Genomic DNA, 20,889 nt, shown 5'->3' with positions numbered 1-20,889 from the left:
AAGATTAGTCAGGTTGTTGATAATGAAACTTGAGACTGAAGTGGGAGGGGTGCTTGCTCTGCTAATAGAGCTTGAAGACATAAATTTAAGCAGTAGGAGGAAAGCTGTGGCTCAGACTTACTCCCTTTTTAGCAGAAATCTCTGTGGCTAACTTCCTAAGTTATGTGTTAAAGCTGTTTTATTTGATGGTTTTATTTATAGCTCTTTCCTCACTGTTGATTCTGCCAGACCTTTTTTCCCACCGCTTTTCCATGCATAAAAAATTGAGGATGTCTCTCCCAGCCTGAGAACGAACTTACTTGAGATGCTGAAAGATGACTCCATTCTGAAGGGTTATCTTGGTAATGCAGTGCAAGATTTCTGGCTGGTTGCTGAGGCTCTCCAGAATTTTTAATATACATTTGAGTGATTGGTAATGAGTAGCTTTATTGCTGCTTTACAAACATAGAGGGAGGATATAAAAGAGGGGAGGAGAGATGTCTTGCTCTCCTCATTGTGTGGATATGTCCTTGCTTATTTTACAGCAGAGCCAGTAGCTTTACCCACTGTGGGTTTTGGTTAGTGCTGATGGTTTGGTGTCAAGGTAAAACCAAAACATAAAATGAGTTGTAATGTGATGCAGTGATGAATATTGAGTTGTCTTGGAGCGAGAGTTGTTCTGAGAGTTCTTGAGTGTTTCTCTTGGACAACCATTGCAGCGAGTGCTCATTAAACCTGAGGATTTTCTTTGACATAGGACACGTGTGGATACATCCATCATCAAGCATTTATTTCATTTTAGCAGGGGCAGAATGTGAAGAGCTCTGCGTGCTTTGCTCCAAGTCCAGCAAATCAAGGAACTAGTGAAATTAAGCCAAGGAAAATAACTTTTGTACTTGGAAATGTGATAATTCCTGACACTTGGTTAAAATCTATTATTGTGTTAGATGGTGGATAAAGTGCAGTTAGCCGTGTTGTGTTGAATAAATGGTGGTAATCAAGCTCCTGGGGGACATTGGACCATTTTCCCAATGATTTCTTTCTGGAACAGTGTCTCACTGTGAGTGTTTTGCACATTTGACAGGGAGCAGTTTTATCGAGGGGTATCAGTGTAACTCACCTCTTGCTTCTTGTTCTTCAGTAATGGCTTGCTTTCCTGTTTTTTTTTAACGCAAAAGATAAATGCTTTTATCTTGCTTTTTTCATAGAAGAATCAGTGCATATCCCTTTACTTTCTGGTAGAGCATAGCGTGCCTGAGATTGCTTAATAAATCCAGCACACTTCAGAATTGAATTGGAGTGGGAATGGAGAATGGAATTGAAAAGCAGATCAGGAGTCAGCAACCTGAAAGAGGATTTTGATGACCTACAGTAGGCAAGTTAGGTTTTTTTGTGGTTTGGAACAAGCTAGATAATAACAAAATTCTTAAGTCTTTCTGTAAACTATGGATTGTTGCACAGAACATTTCTTTGCAGGGTTGGTTTAAAAAATACAGAAAACCTGCATCATATAATGCCAACCAGCCCTCCTGGCCTTTGCTGGGGCTGGAGTGCTCAGGGTGGTTTGAGCCAGAGCATCCCTCAGGTGTGTCAAACCTCCAGTGTGGGCTGGGTACCTGTTTCCCTTTTTTAATGAAAAGCCTCAGTAATGGCAATGCTGGACACATTTCAGATCACTTGCAAGCATTGCAGCTTCCAAGCACAGCTATTTCAAGAGTTGCAGGCTGACTCTCACCCTATTCTATTATTCCTGGTTAAATGTAAGTAGATATTTTAATATGTGGTATTTGAGAATTTAGCCATTTAAATAACTCAGTATTGAGTCTGAGGTTGGCAGAGAGGCAGACATGTTTTCCTGGCTGATATATCATTGTAAGGTAATTACAATAAAAGAGCCTGCTTGCTCTTACTGGAGTGCACTCTGAAACATGCCCTTGCCCAGTCATTCGTACTACTCACCATGATTGCTAGCACAGGTTTGGGAAGATGTGCTCAGTCCTGGAGCAGGATTTACCAGTGTGTTAGCAAGTGCAGTATTTCTCCAGCTCATTCCAAGGGTCACTGATGGGGTACTGCCTGCCACATGCCAGGATTTTCTTCCTACAGATGCGAGAAGTTCAGTCCAAGGTTCCTCTAGCTGGGTAGCCCTGTTACTGTGATCAGGATGGTGGGTTTTTCTGGGACTGTTGACTCTTCTGACTTCAAATTTCCACTGTAAAAATGTTGGGAGTGTGGGAAGATGCTGCTCACACGCTCCTTGGATTAGGTGGCAGTTGGTGGTGCAACCAGCTTAAGTATTTGATGAGAACCCTGTGCTGTTGTTTTAATCTTTGTGTTTTTGTTTTAGTTGACTATTTTTCTGGTTTTTGTTTTCTAGATGAGGGCTATTACCAAGGGGGAAAGTTTCAGTTTGAAACTGAAGTTCCTGATGCCTACAATATGGTGGTGAGTATTTGTCATTAGTCTAATAGTTGTCGTTTTAGATTTTCTTTGCAGGTAAGAGGACTTCAGGGGGAACTTGGCACTGAGACTAAGAAAGGATCTTCTGTCTCCTAATAAAATAAATCTCTGCAACTGTCTGGCCGAAGCTCTTGGAAGTGCAGATGAGTCAGAGCTGAGTGTCCTCCCTTCTGGCTGAGGTTCTGCTCTATGCCGTTAATTATTCATGAGACCTGCATTTAATGATTATTCTCATTTAAAAAATTACATATCTAAGAATGAAAGAAGTGAACCAAAAGGAAAAGGTTGATAGTTTTGTAATTCCCCCCCTCCCTTCCTCCTCCTGCTTTGTTGTCTTACTTTCGGTGTTGATAGTTCAGGGTTCTTTCAGAGAGGCTGAAGAATGCATAGGGGAGGATCCTAGAGAAGAGTTTTAGGGAAGCTCTTTGGCTCCTGTTCGGCTGTGCTGAGCCTAAATCCAGCATTATGTATATGTAGTAGTTGCAGTCACAACTAGGTGGTGTTTGCAGTTGTGTGGGTTTGCTTGTGGGATGTTTTAAGTTCCCCTTAACTTTACCAAGAATTTCATACTATAACAGAGATCACCCTTACTAATTTTTGTGTACTCATTTCATTTCCTTCAATTCTTGTATTCCATTTGTTCACCTGAACAACACTGCTGCAGGGAAGTGTTTGCTGTGTGTTAACAGGAGAGCTGAAGTTCAGTTTTGATCTCAGTTTTTTGATCCTCAGTTCCCATAATTAAAAAGCCTCTGATGTGTTACAGTTCCCTGCTCAGCACTGGCAGAAAAATCTGCAGCAAATGTTAATTAAATATTTTTAAATTTGAGCACTTCTCATCCAACACAAAAAAAAAAGTTTGTATTTGTGCAATTTAGGGAAAAATGCAGGAGGTTGAATGTTAGATTGTGATCAGGTTATTAATGCAAGTGTGTGCTCGCCAGTGTTGGGGTAATGATGCTGAGGCTGTGGTTTGTTTCCTGCCAGGCAAAATGAGATCGAAACAAGTGATGCCTGTTTTCACGAGAGCTCTGCAGACCTGCCAGGGCTCTCAGCCCACGGGAAAGATTGGGATATCACACCTCTACACTGGGACAAGGAGTGGATATGTGGAATTGGGACATAGTGGAGCAGCATAAAATGAATAAATAAAGAGGAAAAATATGGAAGATTTTGTATTGTGGCCTGCAGCCAAACCACTCTGTGCTTATCTCTGTTTAGTGTTTAGTTTCAGCCCATCTCAAGAAGTTCTTCAGAAACTGGTGGTGGAAAGTGGCAAGAAATATCTCAGGGCTGGACTGTAGTTCACCTGCTTGAATTTGTATCCCCATTAAGGCCTCCTGGGGGAATTATGTTTTGCAAAAACTGTAAAGGAAGGAGCTGGAGTTGCAGTTGCAGGGTGGTTTAGCAGAATGCTTTGGGACTAGCTAGTGTCTAGAGAAAACATTTCAAATAACATTGATTCCAGATTTCTCTTAGGAGCCACCTCCTTCTCTAGGTAAAGTTCTTCACTAGTGAAGAGCTGCAGGATACTTATCTAATTAAATATAGAAATAATTCATAATTTAACAAAAAAATACAAGATCTGTTGGTACACTGTCTTTTTAGAGTGCAAATTTATCAAGAATTGAAACTGTTAATTTTAAATGAGGGATCCCAGAAGAGAAGTGGCTGCTTGGAAATGGAGAAGGAAGTGAATGCAGTCACTGCTGTGCCCCCCAGCTGATTGGATCCCTGAGGGGAGGGAAGAGTTTGAGCAAGGAAATAAATGGATTTGGGGAGCTTTGCTGTGCAGAGTGTCACAGGTGTTCAATGAAACATCATCCTGAGGAAATCTCACGTGGATTTCTTGGTCTGGGGAGGGTTCAAAAATGACTTGGAGCAGGCTCGAAGGAGAAGTTTTGCCTGAAGATAAATTTTATGGTAGTGCTGCAGTTGTCCTGTCTGTCTAACAGGAAAAGGAGAGAGAAAGAGAAAACCTTTGTCTTACTGTCAGGAGTGGGTTTTTCTAAGTTCTAGCAATGAAGATCACTTTGAAAGGATAAAGGAATTCTTTTGTTTCCACAGTATAAAAAATGAGACACCACTTAATTCACTGTGAGGATTTGGGGATTTTTAAAAAAGAGTTTCTATAAAGCTTTTTTTTTGACTCAGTAATACATTCCCTGTGTGGAGGTGCATATGGTAGAAATTTACTCTTTTATCTTGATTTAATGGCATGAAATAAAGCTGCTTTCCCTTGCTTGAGAACTAGACATCATCTTTCAAAACAATATGTAAGTGTAGCTAATGAAAAGCTGGGCTGTTAGAAAACTTCTGAGAGGTTTTGGAGGTCAAAAAGTTTTAAGACTGTTTTCTGTGAGCCACTTAATTTTCAGTAATGCCATGACTGATGTCCCTTGAGTTATTGCACAGACATGAAGTAGAGGAAAGGCAAAATTTGCATTATCAATCCCAGATTTGTTGTGGTGATCAGTGTTTTTTCTTCTAAAACATCTCTTTTAGGTACGTTTTTGGTATCTCAGTGCCATGCATATTTTCTCAACTTTTCCAAGGAGTCTTAATTTTAAAAATTTCTTGAAAAGGTAATTGGAAAGTTGAGGACAAAATGATGAGACAAAACACATGATGCTGCCATGCAAATACAGCTCTTTAAGCTGCTTTGCCTCTTGACTGAAGACTTCATTGGAAAAAGTGGAGGGAGATGGCTCCACATCTATAATCTGTGATTTAATTGAAGTTCTGCAAGGTACTGATGGATTCCAGGACATTTCCTATCAGAAATAATCTGCCTTATTGAAAGCTGTGAATCCTAATGGGGAGAGCAGGGATGGAACAACGTGCTGTTGCTAAGATACTGAAATTTTTATGTCCCACTCTTTATTTACTTCACAAAACTAGAGTAAAGGAGACTGTACTTTAAAAATATGTATTTCAAAGTCCCACTATGAAATTTGGAAATTTGGTGACCTTGCCTGTGGATTTTTATTTTAGTGTCTCAAATTCAGGTCTCGTGCATTCCTATTCAATTGTTAACAGGAGGGTCTGTATTTAAAAGAAATTATTTATTTGGTGTAGTTGTTATCTTTGCATCCTCTGCTGATTTTTAACAAATCCCTGATTTGGTCAAGCCTTGGTGGAAAGCACTTAGTTTTTTGGTTTAAATTATTGTCTTAATAGTTAAGTATGAAGAAACTGAATGACTTAGAGTGTTTTCTTTTCCCCTGAAGGAGTACATTTTCTTGGCTTTCTTAAAAGTTACGTTTTTCTAAGGAAAAGCCCAGTTTTTATAAAGAACTGAGACAAGTTTAAAGGGCGGAGAAATCTGGTTTGACTCTTGTAGATTATGTATCATTGCCCTAAACGTACAAACCCAGGCTGTGGATATCAAATATGTATTTGCCTTTTTCTGTTTTATGAGTTACAACAGGCTTTTATTTTAAAGGATAACACAGTAATTTGTTTTCTCTCCTGGCAGCCTCCAAAGGTAAAATGTTTGACAAGAATCTGGCACCCGAACATTACAGAGACAGGAGAAATCTGCTTAAGGTAGGAACAGCATTCTGTAGGGTTTTTTTTAACCTTGGAGGTTTATCTGTTTGATAAAATATTGTATGTAACTGTCGTGACAGTATATTTTTCTGCTGATTCTGCATGTAACTTTTAGGAGCATAAAAATCTACCTGAGAGTCTCATTCATGCTGAGCTTTAGGGACCGTGTAGAGCCTGGCTTTTCAGGTTCAGATTTAATATTTTGTTCTACTTGGGGTAAAAATGTAAACTCCAAACTAAACAAAATGTAGTTGGGTTTTTTTCTTCCCTCCCTCATAACTGAATCGTCCTCAGGCCCTGAGGGGGGCTTTGAGTCTTTACCATTTAATACCTATGTGTGTTAATTGCTTGAAAATCCTTTCTATTTCAAAAAGGAAAGAAAAAAGCATTCCTTAAACTTTGACAGTAATTATTCTTTGTTTGCCATTTGTTTGTTATAATATTTAGTATCCACTGATAAGACACGTGTGCCAGTTACTACAAAGCAGGATTGGAGTCAAGATAAGTCAAGATATGGAACCTGAAAGCTTTACTTTGCCAGAGTGAGAGGCTTCTGTTGCTGGGTGGTTTGTCTTGATAGTGTTTCCTCTTCAAAACAAATTTGTGAAACTTTGCAATTTCATCCTGAGCCACCTGATGGTGAAATTGGCCAGAAACCAAACAGAAACAGAAGTGAGAAGCCTGCCTGTCATTTTTCAAGTTAGTGGCACACAGAAGAAAAAGCAGATGAAGCAGAAGCAAAGCTCATAAGTGAGACTGAAAGCTGTTCTGAAAATCTAGCATGGTTGTCACCGTGTGTAGCAAATCACTGCTTAAAGAGAAGCTGAATCTTTCCTCTAGATTGAAAAATCATTGTAGTGCTGTGTTGAAGGTGCTGGTGAAAATGAAGTTTTTTATTGCTCTTCATGGGCAGGTCAGGCTCATCAGCCTTAAGAAAGCTTAGATGCTCTGAGTGCAGGTAAAGGAATGAACAAGTGAGCTGTCTGAACCAGGGAACAACAAATACCAGCCACCAAACCAAAGCTGAAGCTCCAGCAATAGCACAGCATCTTCTGAGGTTCAATAAAGCCTCACATTCATAAAATCCCAGAGTGGTTTGGGTTGGAAGGGACCTTAGAGCTCATCCCGTTCCACCCCCTGCCTTGGGCAGGGACACCTTCCACTAAACCAAGTTGCTCCAAGCCCCATCCAGCCTGGCCTTGGACACTTCCAGGGATGGGGCAGGCACAACTTTTTCATCTCTTTAAATGTTTTTAATTATAAAAGATGAAAGTTGTGTTTGGAGCATCATAATTCTAATGAAGTGAAGTCATTTTTGCAGCATCCGTGCTGAAACAGCTTGGATTGTCAGATACCTTAACACGTCAAACCTTGGAAATATCTGGCATTAGATGGAAAAACTAAAATAACTTAATTGCTTTATGCCTGTTAGAGAATGCATTCTATATATAGTACCTGCAATCAACTTACACAAGAGTCTTTACATTAAAATAGCTCCAGTTATTTTTAAAAGCAGAAGAAGCATCTTCATCAGTGTACCTTACGCTGTGGGATGTGTTGGTTTGATAATCATCCCTGGATTAAAACATTCTAAATGGTTAAACTTGTGGTCAAGTGTAACAATTCTGGGCAGGGAAAGTGGTGTTTCTCTGTGCTGCATGATCTGCAGTTACTCTGGACCATGTTATTAATGACTCATATTAATTAGGTCTGGCCCATACTGGATATTGTCTCCACTGCATATGTAGATAGAAAAAATGGAAGTTTCTCCAGGACCGATCTTCCTCTTACAGTAAATTTTAGTCACTTAAGCTGCAGATTGGGTCAGCTGGAGTTTCAGAAGTTTTTACACTTACTGAAATCATGCAGTTCCCACTTGAGTAGATGCTTTTGAAAGATCTCTTTAGGATGTGTGTATTTAGCAAGAAGAAATTCCTCAAAGCTTTCTTCCATGCAGGAATTACTCAGAGAATGAGAAGATATTTGTTGAAATAAAAGCTGAGCAGCTGACTGGTCACATCAGTAGCTGGTTTGGTTACTATAGGTTCAAAAACAGTGCTTTTGAAGTCTGCCAGATAGAGAGTTTTGAAATAATCTGGGAGGTCTCCTTAGATCTGGGCAGAGGTTCTGATTAGGGGCTTAATGATCATTCCCAATCAGTAGAAGAAAGAGGGTGCTGCTCTAAAAACAAATTGTATCAGCAAATGAGGAATATTAAGCCAAGGGACACTTCTGTCTTCCCTGCTCTCCTGCCGGAGTGCTGTGAGAGGTGCAAGTGTCTCAAGTCCTGGCTGGGGTGTCCCCAGCTGGAGAGGTTCCAGGAGAGCTTTTGGGAAGCTGCAAGGCTGTTCATGAGGCTTAGCTGATGCTCAGGTGCTCTGTCACTGAATATTTTTATGATTTTATTTTGTGTGTTCACTTCCCACTCACTTGGAATTTCACAGTGAGGTGTATGGAGAGGCAAATGGAAGTGTTGCCACACAGTTTGATAAGAAACAGGCCAAAAGCAAGCTTATTCTGCTCTTACTTTGGTCAGGTGGACACAAACTGCAGCCACAAGTTGTTATTTTTAATGCTGCACAAGTGGTAATGGCACATTTTATCTTTTTAAAGGCACAGAAACGAGATTAGCAGCACAGTTAAGGTGGAATGGGCTTGTCCAGGGTGATCATGCTGTTCTAGGATCTCTGTCCACACTGAACAAGGACTGAATTTCCTTGGATAAAAGCTTGTCATGTTCATTAAATAACTACATAGCCTGTATGGTCTAGTCATCTACTATAATTTAAAAATTACTTAATACATGTCACCCTGGAAATTGCTAAAACCTAATGGTTTCTGACTATTTCACTTTAACCCTGTCATTTCAGTAGCAGAAGCTGCTGCTGCTGGTGAATTTCTGTGCTTTGCTGTGTGAGTTGTCAGTGTTAGATTACTCCTTACAGAGGAAGATGGGATTGTGAAATGATGTTTGAAGAAGTTTTTTAGACTTCTTCATTCAAATTATTGCTTTTCTGAGCAAGACTTCAGCTTATTTCTCAATGGTGCTCTGATCCCCAATACATTTCCTTCTCATAACTCCTGATGCTTGGATCTTGAAAGGTCCAGAAATGCCTAAACAGCTCAATGATTTCAACTTGCAAATAGGTCAGCAGCTTCACTGGACTTAATATGTACCATAATATGCTGGTCATATAAAATGTCTATAGTGGATGTGTGCATATAGGAAATTTTGTCTTTTATATATTAATATTCATATGTGTTTATATTAAAACTCAAGTTATATTTTATAAGGAAGTTTTTCCTCCTGAGCAGACAGACTAAAACTCTTTCACTTTCTTATCTTTGCCTGTAGGAAGCTGAAGTTCTTTCACAGAATAGAGGATGCTGATCCTCACTTTGCTGATTAGATATCCCTCCCCAAAATACCCTTTTTTGGATTGGTTTGTGCCAGTTTTGGTGAGAGATGGATCATGCTGCAGGGCTGTCTCTTCACCTGAGATGAACATGTTCTAAAATGCATCAGGGGACAAAAAAAAAGGTTCAATGTTGAGACTGTCACAAGGGTTTCCTGTCACACTTGCTCTGCTGGAGGAACATAATTCAGGTGTTTTGACAAAGGTTGAGCTCAGATGGGGAGTTCTGTAATGACACTGTGTAGAAGGTAAATTTAGGCAGACATCTCAACTCCTGGGGTTTAAAATTCCATTACCTGGATATAAATAGTGCAAGAATTAGATCTTATCATGCAATTGCTTTCTAATGTTTTTTGAGAAGGTTTCTGACAAAGGCAGTTTAACCAGAAGTTGCTCTGTATAATATGTGTGTCTTTTTTTTCCAGTTTATTGAGAGAACACTCAATTGATGGCACTGGCTGGGCCCCAACAAGAACATTAAAGGTACTGTTTCCTTTTGGATGTGTACATCAAACTAGATACATCTTTAAAAATCCTTTCATGGTCTTGGAAAGAAACAGCTAATGTGGTTTGCTCTAAGAACAGCTGAGGTGTTTTTGTCTTTCAGCAAGTGTTGGTGGCAGTAGTGGAACAAGTACAGTGCTGACTGTAGAAATTGGTAGTTTTGCTTTTTGTGGCTGCACAAATCCTGCTCTGATAACAGGCTTTGTAGGTTGGTGTGACTGCAGGTGACTCAGAACCCACACTCAGAAAGGTGTGCTGGTTTTCACCCAGGCAGCAAACACAAGAGCATCCTGTGAGCAGGACCAACAGCAATCCATAACCCTGGAAATTTCCACGGGATTGACATTCCTGACAAATCAGTGCAGAGCACTGAGCAGGAATTAATCTTCCTGTTGCTGTTCCCAGGAATGCTGCCAGAATTGTTTCTTCCAGAGCTTTAACAACATTAGGTGGATAAAGGGTGCACATCAGGTGTCTGTCTCTTTCAAAAACAAAATTGAAAATGACCTTTATCTGATACTTGGTTTGCTTTTTGGCACAATGAATGAGATCTGTGACTTTCTTCATCTGTAAAATCTCTTCCGAGGTGAGCATGTGGCTTTCTGGAAGTAGAACGAGTGTGGTGTTTTGTGGATTTTCTTCATCTTTCTCTGTTGTTTGTTCATCACTTGGTGTGATTTTGTTTTGCCCTTTGTGTTTCTGTTTCCATCTGAGGTTAAATCAAGGCTCTGATTAATTAAGTTAACTAGTTCTGTTCCTGTATTTTCAGTCAGAGAAAGTTTTTAGGCTACAAATTTCAAGCTTCAACCATTAAAAATTTAGTACAAGTGGACAAGAAACCCAAAACACAGAAACTTTTTCTGTGATTGTTGAAATGAAAGATCTAGGAAAAGGAAGTAGTAGTGTAACTTTAAAAAGAAAAAATTCAAATCAGATGTCCTCCTTGGATTTTTTTTTTTGGTTTGGTTTTTTGACATTAAAGCACCACAGTTGTGAGCTCACTTTTTACAGCTTTTCATCACCCCGGGGGCAACTGAGAATTTGCACAGGAGCACTGTGGATAGTGATCCAGTCTTGGCCTGTTTTGGGCTTGAAAGTCAGTATTTCATTTGTCAATAATATGAAGTCAGTCTGGTTTTCTGGAGGAGCAGTACCCAAATCTGCCCAATAAAGCACTGTGAACTACTCCTAAAGTATTAAATTGAGAGTGGGTGTGTCCTCTGCCACAAAAATTGTTCCAAGGGCGTTGGAAAAGCCATTCAAATGGCTTTCAAATAGAGAATACACATGAGAAGCCCATGCATAAACCATGCTGAATGCAGCTGCATGCATGGAGCTTGTGTGCTTAAACCCTTTAGAAGGCTGAAGTTTTGGATTGTGTCTCATTTTTGAATCCTTGTGGTGGCAGCAGAGCTCTTACGTGAAAAATCCTCAAATAAACTGCTGTGACCTTTTGAATACTTTTTTTTTGTATCAAATGGGTAGAAACATGAAGAAGCTTTCTGAAATACAAATGAAAATCTGCTAAATTGTCTGTAAAAAATATCTGAAAATGTATTTTTAACAGTGTGGAGGATTCTTAAGGGGAGGAGACCTAATGTAGTTTTGTTTTCCAGCATTTTTTTGCACTTGGGGACATCTCATCCATGATTGAATTCTCCTCAGGTTATCAAGTGTTGAGCTTTATCTTTTTTCCCTTCTTTGTGCTTGGGAACACGTTTCCATGGACCACTGTGAAGAGCAGCCTGTGTGTGAGTGAAGGCACTGAAGAATGTGCTATTTCTGAATTCCTGCATTAGGTGCTTTTTTAAAATCAAGTTCTGAAGAGAGTTGGGCTTTTACCCTGAAACAGGTTTAAAACATTAACCTCCAACCTGTCTATAGATACAGTTTTTAAATCACACCTTTTCTATCCATAGAAGCACTCCAGAATCCCAAACCCTTAGATAATTTCTGGTAGCAGTTGTTCTCCAGGCTGTGGATTGTGTGAGCAGTGCTGCAGTGCTTTCTAGCTGATCTTTGTCATCTTTTACTCCTTTGTAGCTAAACACTAGTTAGCAACAGGAGCTTATTTATCTTTTAGTCTTCATTCTTTTAGGTTCTGCATCATTTTATTGCATACTTTCCTCTCTGAAAGAGCCTGTTCCCAAAGCTGGAGACTGCTGCAGTTACTTTGGGCCCTGCTCAGAGTGTCTGAACTTGCATTTCTCCTGTTTTTAGGTGTGATGGTCAAAATGAAAGTTTTCCAGGTAGAAAGCAAATGGATGGCTTTAATTCCATTCTGTTCTCAGATTTATGTCACTGGAAATACCAGCTTTTAAATACCTCATATGACTTAACACTGCTGCTGTTACTCTGCTACTCTGCTTTGTACCTTTCATTAATTTCAATTTCAAACTCAGAAGTACTTTTTAGTAGCTCCTGTTAGTCCTCAACCTGTACCGTATTTGCCAGGATTATCACCTGCCTAGCTAAGTTAGGCCTCGTTAATATTCCTCAGCTTTATCCTAAACGCTTGTTTTCATTTTGCTTTAAAAACATCTCAGGTGATTGATTTGAAAAACAAGTGGGTCTGTATTTTGATTGCCTGATTGGTTCTAAAAGTCAGGCTCCTTCTGCAGTTACCTCTAACCAACTACAACTGGAAATTGGCTCATAAATCAGTGGCTGATTGATGAACATTAAAAATAATCAAAGCACATTTGGGCAGCTCTGTGGAGGATTGAGCATATCAACATTAAAACCAGTGTGTAAAAATGTATGATGAATGTTCACAGGGAATATTTGTCCTTTCTCTTCTTTTTGTAGCTGTGTTCTGGTAGAGATCCAGCTGGTCTCAGGTAGCTGGGCTATTTTCTGGAGGATTTCTATGTTTACCAGGTGTATGTGCATTTCAGTTTTTCACCGAGATAGTTTGAAGTGCTGGGTTTTGTCATTTTCGTGTTGGTGCTGTGAGGAGAGACAGGAGCAGGAGTGGAAAACATCCAGGTAGTCTTAAACTACAGATCTGCATTCAGCTTTTCATGCCCACCTATAGGAAACCACTGTTTTTTCAGGAATTTCTCTCCCATAACTCCTGATACTAGGTTAATAAGTATCTGTCTGGGCTATTAGATTACCTGATCTAAAAGGAATTAAGACTCATTTCCAGTAAACTATTGCTACTTGGAGTTGATCCTTAAGAGCCTTGCTTATTTAATTAATTAGTGATTTAATACTAAATGGCAACATTTTTTTGTCCCATTTGGTTCTCTACGTCTGCTGTTGTCTTCAGGCAGTGGAATGACTTCATTTGAAATCATCCAAATGCCAAACTAATCTCTTGGAGAAATAAATCAGAGGGTCGTGACTTAATTTTCCCAGTTTACCTCAATGTTTGAGCATCAGCCTGAGGAGTTTTGAAAGTACAAAACTTTCATCCATCATCCTAAGGAATACAGAAGGTCTGCTGTCAAAATCATCTGTAATTAGTGTAGAGGAGTATTTTAAACAGACAATAAAATAACTGTCAGAAGGGAAAAAAGAAACCTGTAAGTTTTATGTTACATTAATTCTTGTTGCTCAGGCTGGTTTTTTCAGCGTTATGGTAACATTGTACAGCTGTTGATTTATTCAAATCTTGTTTTGGAGCTGGTCTTTTTATCTCCCTTCTGTACCTCTAAAAATTGAATAAGCCCCAGACAAAAAAGCTTCAGACACAGTATTTGAAAAGAGAAGCTATAAACCACTGAAGACAATCTTCTGCATAAATCTGACATTCAGTTTTTTCTTAAAATAAGCCTCAGGAAATTTTTCTCCAGGTTTATATTGTGCTATATTTTCACTTTATAACTTGGCTTTATCAGTCGTGTAAGAAGTGATTTATTTCTTTCCCCTCCATACCTGCCCAGGCTGGTGGAAATATACAGCTCAGTGTCTTCTAATAGCTTTTGCTTCATAAAGATTTGCAAAATTTTCATTTTCTCTCTTGAATGTGCCCTGACAAAGCCAAATCTTTGGTTTAGGTGCAGTAGTTGTTATTTATGAGCATGTGAGTCAGGAGAGCTGTGATACCTCAGTAAGTGTAATTAAACCATGCTTGTTCTCCCCAAATTGTTGATTTCTGAATATGCAATTCGTGTCAGCTTTAATCCACTGGGCAGGCTGGTCTCCAGAGGGTGTAGTGTTCCTATCACGGACATGTAGTTCATTAAGAAGCTATCAGAGAATCCCCCAGGGAAAAATTTATACAGGATTGTCCACTTGCCCTGCAGTAACCGCGGGGACAAATGTCAAGGAGTCAGTGACAAAAGTGAGGGATTTGAGAGGAGTGCTCCTGCATACTTGGCAGTTCACAGCTGGCTTGGTCTGGGAGAGGAACAGGCTGGAATTGGTCCTGTTTTCTTCCCCCTCCTCTATTTAAGTACAAAATAAATGGTTTTGCAGCCTTCCTCCTTGTTTTGTGTTTGCTAACTGGAGCAGTTTATGCGTTTTCAGTTACCCAAAGTCCTGTAGGAAGCTGCTGTTGTGTTTGGGTGGGAAGTGTGGGCAGGGGTGCAGGCACATGACAATTGAGGTGGCCTTTGTGGGTGACTAAAGAAAGGTGACATTCACTTAATCACCTTATTCTAGGTGGAAACAGTGTTTTTCAATTTTGCAAGATTAGAGAAGAACAGGAGAGGGAAATAAAAGGTGATTTTATTTGGGAGAAGACAGTTTAGGAGGGAAAAAGTTTTTCATAAGCTAAAAAGTGCCTACGTCTCTGGAAGGAAAACATTTTTTTTGTTTGATCCCCAGGACCAGTGATAAATGTGGTGGGGTGGGATGAAGTGTGCTTGGTTTTTTAGGCTGCAGCAAAGAGAGGAAGAAGATGGGCTTGTTTTTAAGAGATGGTGGAAGAAGGTGAATGGAGGAGGAAAACCACCTTGAGGTGGTGCATAGGCAGACAAGACAGCAGAGAGCTGCCCCAGGAGATGGCCATGCATGGCCTGGCTTAGAGCAAGCTGAGCTTTGGAGTGGCATTTCAAGCCCTTTTTCAAACAAACCCAAAAAATTGCTTCAGACAGGTCCTTGTATAAATAACTGTTGCTCCTTTTGTTCATCTGACTGGGTTAAACTGTTTATAAAAAATGATTTAGGAATGAGCTTTGATTTAGTCAGTCTGTTTAACTCAGAAATGCTCTTTGGATCTCTTAAAGGAATTTCTTTGATTGGAAGTTTGTAAGGTGCTTTTGTCTGGTTTGCTCTCTTCTTAAATGAATGTGTTAAATATACTTTGCCTGTTAAAGGAAAATCTTAATTTGCAATTTCCGTGTTTGCTCTCTCTTCAGAAAGTGCTTGTGGTTGTCTTTCTGAAGCCCTTGTCTGTGACATGGTTTCAGTGGCTTTGCTTTTGTGAAGTGGCTGTGAGAACTGTCACTGGGCAAGGTCAGTGACTTGAGTTAGAACCTCCTACAAATGCAAAGCTTTGAGACTCCCTGGCCTCCGGAGAGGCTGCGTTGAGGATTTTGTGTCACTGCTCTTGAACTTCAAACACTGCTGCAGCAGCAGGTTTTTCTCCTCATTTGGCACACTGTAAATAAATCTGTGGGCAGGGGTTTGGTGTAACTTTTCACTCAGATGCAGCACAGAAGTAGTTCAGAATGAAAAGGGGAGATTATAAAGGAGTTGTTTACAACAGTCGGTTGATCTTCTGACTTGCTTGTGTTGACTTCCTCATGCTCAAGCCCGGAATGGTGACAGTGCCATGGAGCAGAGTGTGCTTCCCTCGTTTTCCCCTGTTCCCCATGCCCAGTGAGGATTTTGCCAGGTACTGCTGTGCGTGGGAACCCCAGCTCTTGATTTCCAGTACCATCATTGCCTCCTGTGAACTAACAGAATAGCTGTGAATTAAACCCACGTGCATATCCAAGACCTGCCTTCGACTCCCAAAGGCATCTGACCCACAGGTGACATCTCAGCTTTTGGGAAACCTCTGGGATACCACAGAGGGAGCAGCCTGGGCACAGCTGGAGCAGGAGCCAGATAAAGCAGCTCAAGGAATTGGGCAGCCCTGGTTGCAGGTCCAGCCTGGGCAGCTACGAAAGACAGGTTTGGTACAAAAGTAGGGGCTCTTTGCTTTGCACTGTGGCTGCCCCTCAGCAGTGCTGCCCGTGTCCTCTGTAACTTTGATGTTTAGCACAGAGAAGAAATTGGATAAAAAGCAGCTTTGTAAAGGGAACAGCCTTGTCAGGTGTAGATGTCTGATCTTGTACAAGTGAGTTCTCACTGAAGTGCAGCACCATCAAGGTGTGCACTATTAACATTTTAGGTTGCCACCTGCCCTGCTCCTACCTGTGAAGATAACCTTTAAAAATTCCTGTACATAGGCTTAACTTTGTTTTCAGAGTATTTAAGCCACAAGATTAGAAGATATTTGAAGCCAAGCCTGATGCTTTATTACACTGAAGGAGAACAGAAGTTTTTGAGCTTTAAATCTGACAAGATCTTTAGTGGCTTGCACATCCTTTTAGTTCCTCAGAAAAACCCAAAGCAAGCATCCAGGCCAGGGCTTATCTGCATGCAGCCAACAGCTCTGCTGAAGTCGGTAATGCAAAGTGGTTATTTCTGCAGTTCAACGGTGTCGAGTTTTTCAAATACCAAATACTTGCTTCACTTTTGCTCATCTGTTCCATCCCACTTCCCTTTCTCAATATCCAAGATTTAAATCCAGGCAAGCCTCAAACTCATTACAAAAAGTGTTGCCCTCTGGTAGTAATTTAGCATTATTTTTTATGGAGCCATGCAAGGGTATAAAATGAATCCAGCAAATCGTAAAACTTGAATAGATGGAAACATCAAAAGTGGTATTAAGACTTTCACAGGTAAATTATTCAGTAATAATAATAATCTTGTTATACTTTTTGGTGTCTAGAATGGCAGTGGAGATGTACAGCATTCTGACAACTTGTGCCCTTACAGAGGTTTTTGTTGGGGTTTTTTGTTTGGTGTCTTTTTTTTTTTTTAATAGAACTCTGTAAAACCAGCCCAGATGAGTCAAGCCTTAAAACCAGGGTTCAGCAAATAAGAATTTGGGAGCAATTTATGATGTAATGGGAAAATATGGCATCACATCTCTTCTTTGGGCTGCAGCATTTACTTGTGTGAGATATCGGAGCAGGAGTTTTGTCTGGAGAGAGCTCTGCCGGTGTCTGTGGGGAGGTTCTGGAAGACCAGGGGGTTCAGCACTGCTCCGTGTAAGGAGAAGCTGAGCTCTTGAGCATTTCAGAAGGCACTCAGTGACTGGCTTGCTCCTGGCTTGTTCCTTTTTAGCCATGCTGGTGCTTGAATAGCTGTGGACAGTTTGTAACCCTGGGAATGCAGGTTTGGCATTCAGGATTGTGAAATGGCCGGACCCCAGAGTACTCATGTGACCTTGTACCTTTTCAGGATGGTTTTAATGCTCAGTATTGTGGTTCTGCATCACATTCTCCAGCTGCAGCCTGCTGTCTCATGCTGTAGGTAGAAGGCAACTTCGAAAAATGTCATTTTTTCCTGCAACTCTGCTTCTCTGAAGGGCAGTACAGCCTTGGGGGGCAGCAGTGGAGGGGCTCCTGACCTTTGGGGGCAGAGCATCTGCTGGGACAGAGGGGTTGCCCAGAGCTGCTGAGCAGCCTCTGATGGCTGGATGTGGGAGAATCAAGTGGAAATTGAGACCTTCCTGCCTTTTGCTACTCCCCAGGCTCTCCATGTCACTAAAATCTTCCTTTAATCTGTGACTTTGGCACATCACTGCATGGTACTAATAATTTATCCCTAGGATTCATGCAGGTTTCCTTAATACCATGCTCTGCTAACTTCTGCTATGCCTGACTTCTGTGCCAGCAGTTGAACAAGCACAGAAGCTTAAATAAAGTGTAAAACAATGATTTCCATCCGTTATTTGAAACAGTTCATTTTCTCCTGCTTGCCAGGGAACTGGCAGTGTGATTGTTTGGGAATGAGGATGACTGCTCAACACTAGAGACTTAAAATTTACAGATAACTGTAATTAAGTGTCTGGGTCATCTCCTTTGTGCAGTTTATGTGTCTGTGCTGCCACTGAAGGTGATGAGCACGTTTGAAAGTTGCTGCCTTTGCCACACTTGAGAAGGTGCTGAGGCTGGAAACGCTGACAGTGCCAGCCCTGCTGGACAGATTCATGTTTTAAAAGCAGATAAACTGAGTGGGTTCTTTGTGCAAGATCAAAGGGAAATTGGATCGTCAGAGGCTATTGGCTGCATAATGCTGACATCGTGTCTTGTTCATTAGGGCATAATTGGACAGTGTCCTTAAGGGATATGGATTTCTGTGGTCCACACTTTCAGCACAGGGCCCAGAACAGGAAGCAAGCTCAAATATACTCATTTATTGAAGTCCTTTGCTGTGCATAGGAAGTTTTTTACTTTGAGGCTTTGTCTTTATTGTAAGAGGTGCATTTCAGCCGTGGAATGACTTGAGACATACGCTTTTGTAAGAATAGTATTTCTCTGTATCCTACTGCTCCTCACTCTCTTTTCTCTGATATTTTGACAGTTTCAAGTATTTGTTTGACCCCTTTTTAATTTTAAGAATAGATTGCTAAATTAAGTTTTATACCCACCCTTTATCCTAAGCAGTGCAGTTTTCAGTTGGTGGCGCATCCTGTGGTATCACTGCTATCCTTGAATGGAGGAGCAACAGCAATAAGGCTCCTGTACACACAGGAAGATCTGATCTTCTATTTGAATATGTAGTATTTGGGTTTTGCTGACCTAGTGGCCGTAAAATGGGAAAGCTTTTTCAACATTTTGATTTAAATTAGTAAAACATCACTCTTTTTTTCCCAGTTATTTCATGGATTAATAGAAAAATAAAGTTTGTGAACATGTTCAAAACTCCTGAAATGCATGTCTAACTAACTGTGTTTTTCCTTTGCAGGATATTGTCTGGGGGTTAAACTCTTTATTTACTGTAAGTAAAGGAATATTTTGCATGTCCACTTTCCTTTTGCCTGCCTGGTTTAGTTTCAGCATCACCTAATGCCAACCCTGTGTGTTGCCTCTAAAAGCTTAGGTCTTTATTTTCCTTTGGCTTCAGTGGGTGTCAGACGAGTCTGAAATCAGTTTGTGCTTCTGTTTGTAGAACTCATCCAGACAGTCTAAAATGACAGCTTCTTATACATGGATTTTACTTTGGTTAGAAATATTAGGGGATGTTTTGATAACAGGTTATTTGGGATCTTCCACACAGTATGAAACTCCTGCTGATTTGCAGGAAATAAAAATTCATACTGCTCTGAGAAGGAATTGTGTTGGTGTTAGTCTTTAAAAGAATGCTATTTAGGAATTAATGACTGCCCTGCAGTCTCATTCCTGTTTTGAACACTCACATTCCTATTCAGGGGCCTTGGTATCTACCCACAGAGTTTGCATAAAACCTGATTTGTCACAGAACTTACGCGATTTTATTCAGGGATCGCATGTCCTCTCCGTTTTTTAAGGTTGATGGGAGCAAGGAACCTGTCATTGCAGGAGCACCTTGAAAATGGAGGAGAGGGCAGGAAGCTGCAAGAGGCAGGCAGGATGCTACAGCTGCTTTTGCCCTAGAGGTGGAGAGAGGCGAAGTCTTTACAAAGCTTACCTTTTTTAGGGATTCCTTTCCACAGCCATTGCTGCTGGGTAGAAAGGTCAGGAGAAAGCAAAGAGCAGCACTAACTTGGTGGCCACATTTGTCATTCTCTCTGGAGAGAGCCACCCCTGCCACTCCAGGGTAGAAGGAGGCTTGTATTTCCTGGCATCCAAAGGCTTGGTTTGTTTTTTCAACAGCTTCTTTGGTAAATTGATGTAAAAGTTTGGAGAGCATTTGCCTTTCCAACAAAAGTCAATTGCATTTCAGAGTCAGTCTCCCTGTGTATGCCAAGTAACTGGAAGGAAGCAAAATCCTCTGGGGGCTTTCGGGGACAGAGCTGCACATGAAAATATTGGGCAAAGAGCTGCAGAGAGGGGTGGTCATGCATAGGAGGCCACGGGGATTTGTCATGGCTGGTAAGAGCTGTGCTTCCCTCCTGGATTTCCCTCACACCCGGCTTCTTGAAAATAATTCGGCTTTGAAAAGTTGGCACTGGGATCATGCTGGTCTGGCAGACCCATGAGGGGTTTTATTGAAGGAAGTGAATGAAAATGAGGTGGGCTGGTGTCCTGATTTGAGTGAAACATGGAGTTTGCTGCTTGAGGATGAGTCGGGGACTGCCAGGAGCCTTTCACATTGTGGTACAGTGGTATTTTACTCTTAACACAGGCTGACTTTAGATCGGGGCTGCAGGCAGAAGGGGGGCCTTGTGATTCAGTGTTATTTCTAGTGATGATTCCTCTTCTCCATTGTTTCTAACCCTAGACCCTTTCTCCTTCCAAAATTAATATTTGAGATTAAACTGAGAGACGTGAGGTTTGTTGTGACTATTTCTGCTCCCTGACCCCACATGTCTGTCGTTCTCGAGGTCTTTGCACTCCTTTTCCTCCAGGCACTGTTTTTCCCAGAGCACTAAAACTTCCCTGTCAGGCTCCAGGTTACATAGCTTCTTCACAGAGAGAATTAAATTGCTTTTCTATGGATGTGGCATTAGGGAAACTAATACTTTATCAGCACAGTGTTTGCAGAAGTATTTTTTAAAGGTTTACTTTGCCCTCAAACAGAAATCAGCAGGAATTGTGCCTCTTGAAAGTTTCAATGTTCCTCCAAAATTTAGCTTAAAACTGTTTTCCAATGGAAATGCATTTGCTTACAGGGAGAAGTGGCTTGGGGCCCTATGTGGCCCATACCAGAAGGGTTCAAGGGCCTTGGTGCAGTTGTCATTTAATTGTTCTGTGATTTGGTTTCCAATTTTCAAACTCATTTGCATTTACCTTTGGCAGGGACACCACCAAGGTAGTGATTAAGCACTACTCTTGCTGACCTGTTTGCTTTGTTCCATCATCTTGTTCATAAGGGCTTTGGGCTCCTT

The 20,889-nt window shown here is 40.8% G+C and overlaps 1 protein-coding gene across 2 annotated transcripts in view; it reads left to right on the top strand.

Moving 5' to 3' along the window:
• The window catches only part of UBE2F (ubiquitin conjugating enzyme E2 F (putative)), a 55,460-nt gene that overhangs the window by 14,741 nt on the left and 19,830 nt on the right, over nt 1-20,889 (top strand). The window contains exons 5-8 of one of the 2 annotated variants that reach the window (XM_042035307.1): nt 2,357-2,424; nt 5,918-5,988; nt 9,833-9,890; nt 18,828-18,860. In XM_042035307.1, coding sequence (XP_041891241.1) covers nt 2,357-2,424; nt 5,918-5,988; nt 9,833-9,890; nt 18,828-18,860 — 230 coding nt within the window. The remainder of the gene's footprint in view (nt 1-2,356; nt 2,425-5,917; nt 5,989-9,832; nt 9,891-18,827; nt 18,861-20,889) is intronic. The other variant, XM_042035308.1, reaches the window with a different exon arrangement.

This window comes from Corvus kubaryi, unplaced genomic scaffold (genome assembly GCF_017639235.1).
Source record: "Corvus kubaryi isolate FWS band 111438036 unplaced genomic scaffold, C.kubaryi_AGA036_p1.0 37383, whole genome shotgun sequence".
Classification (NCBI taxonomy): domain Eukaryota; kingdom Metazoa; phylum Chordata; class Aves; order Passeriformes; family Corvidae; genus Corvus; species Corvus kubaryi.
This window is presented reverse-complemented; position numbering and strand designations above follow the sequence as displayed.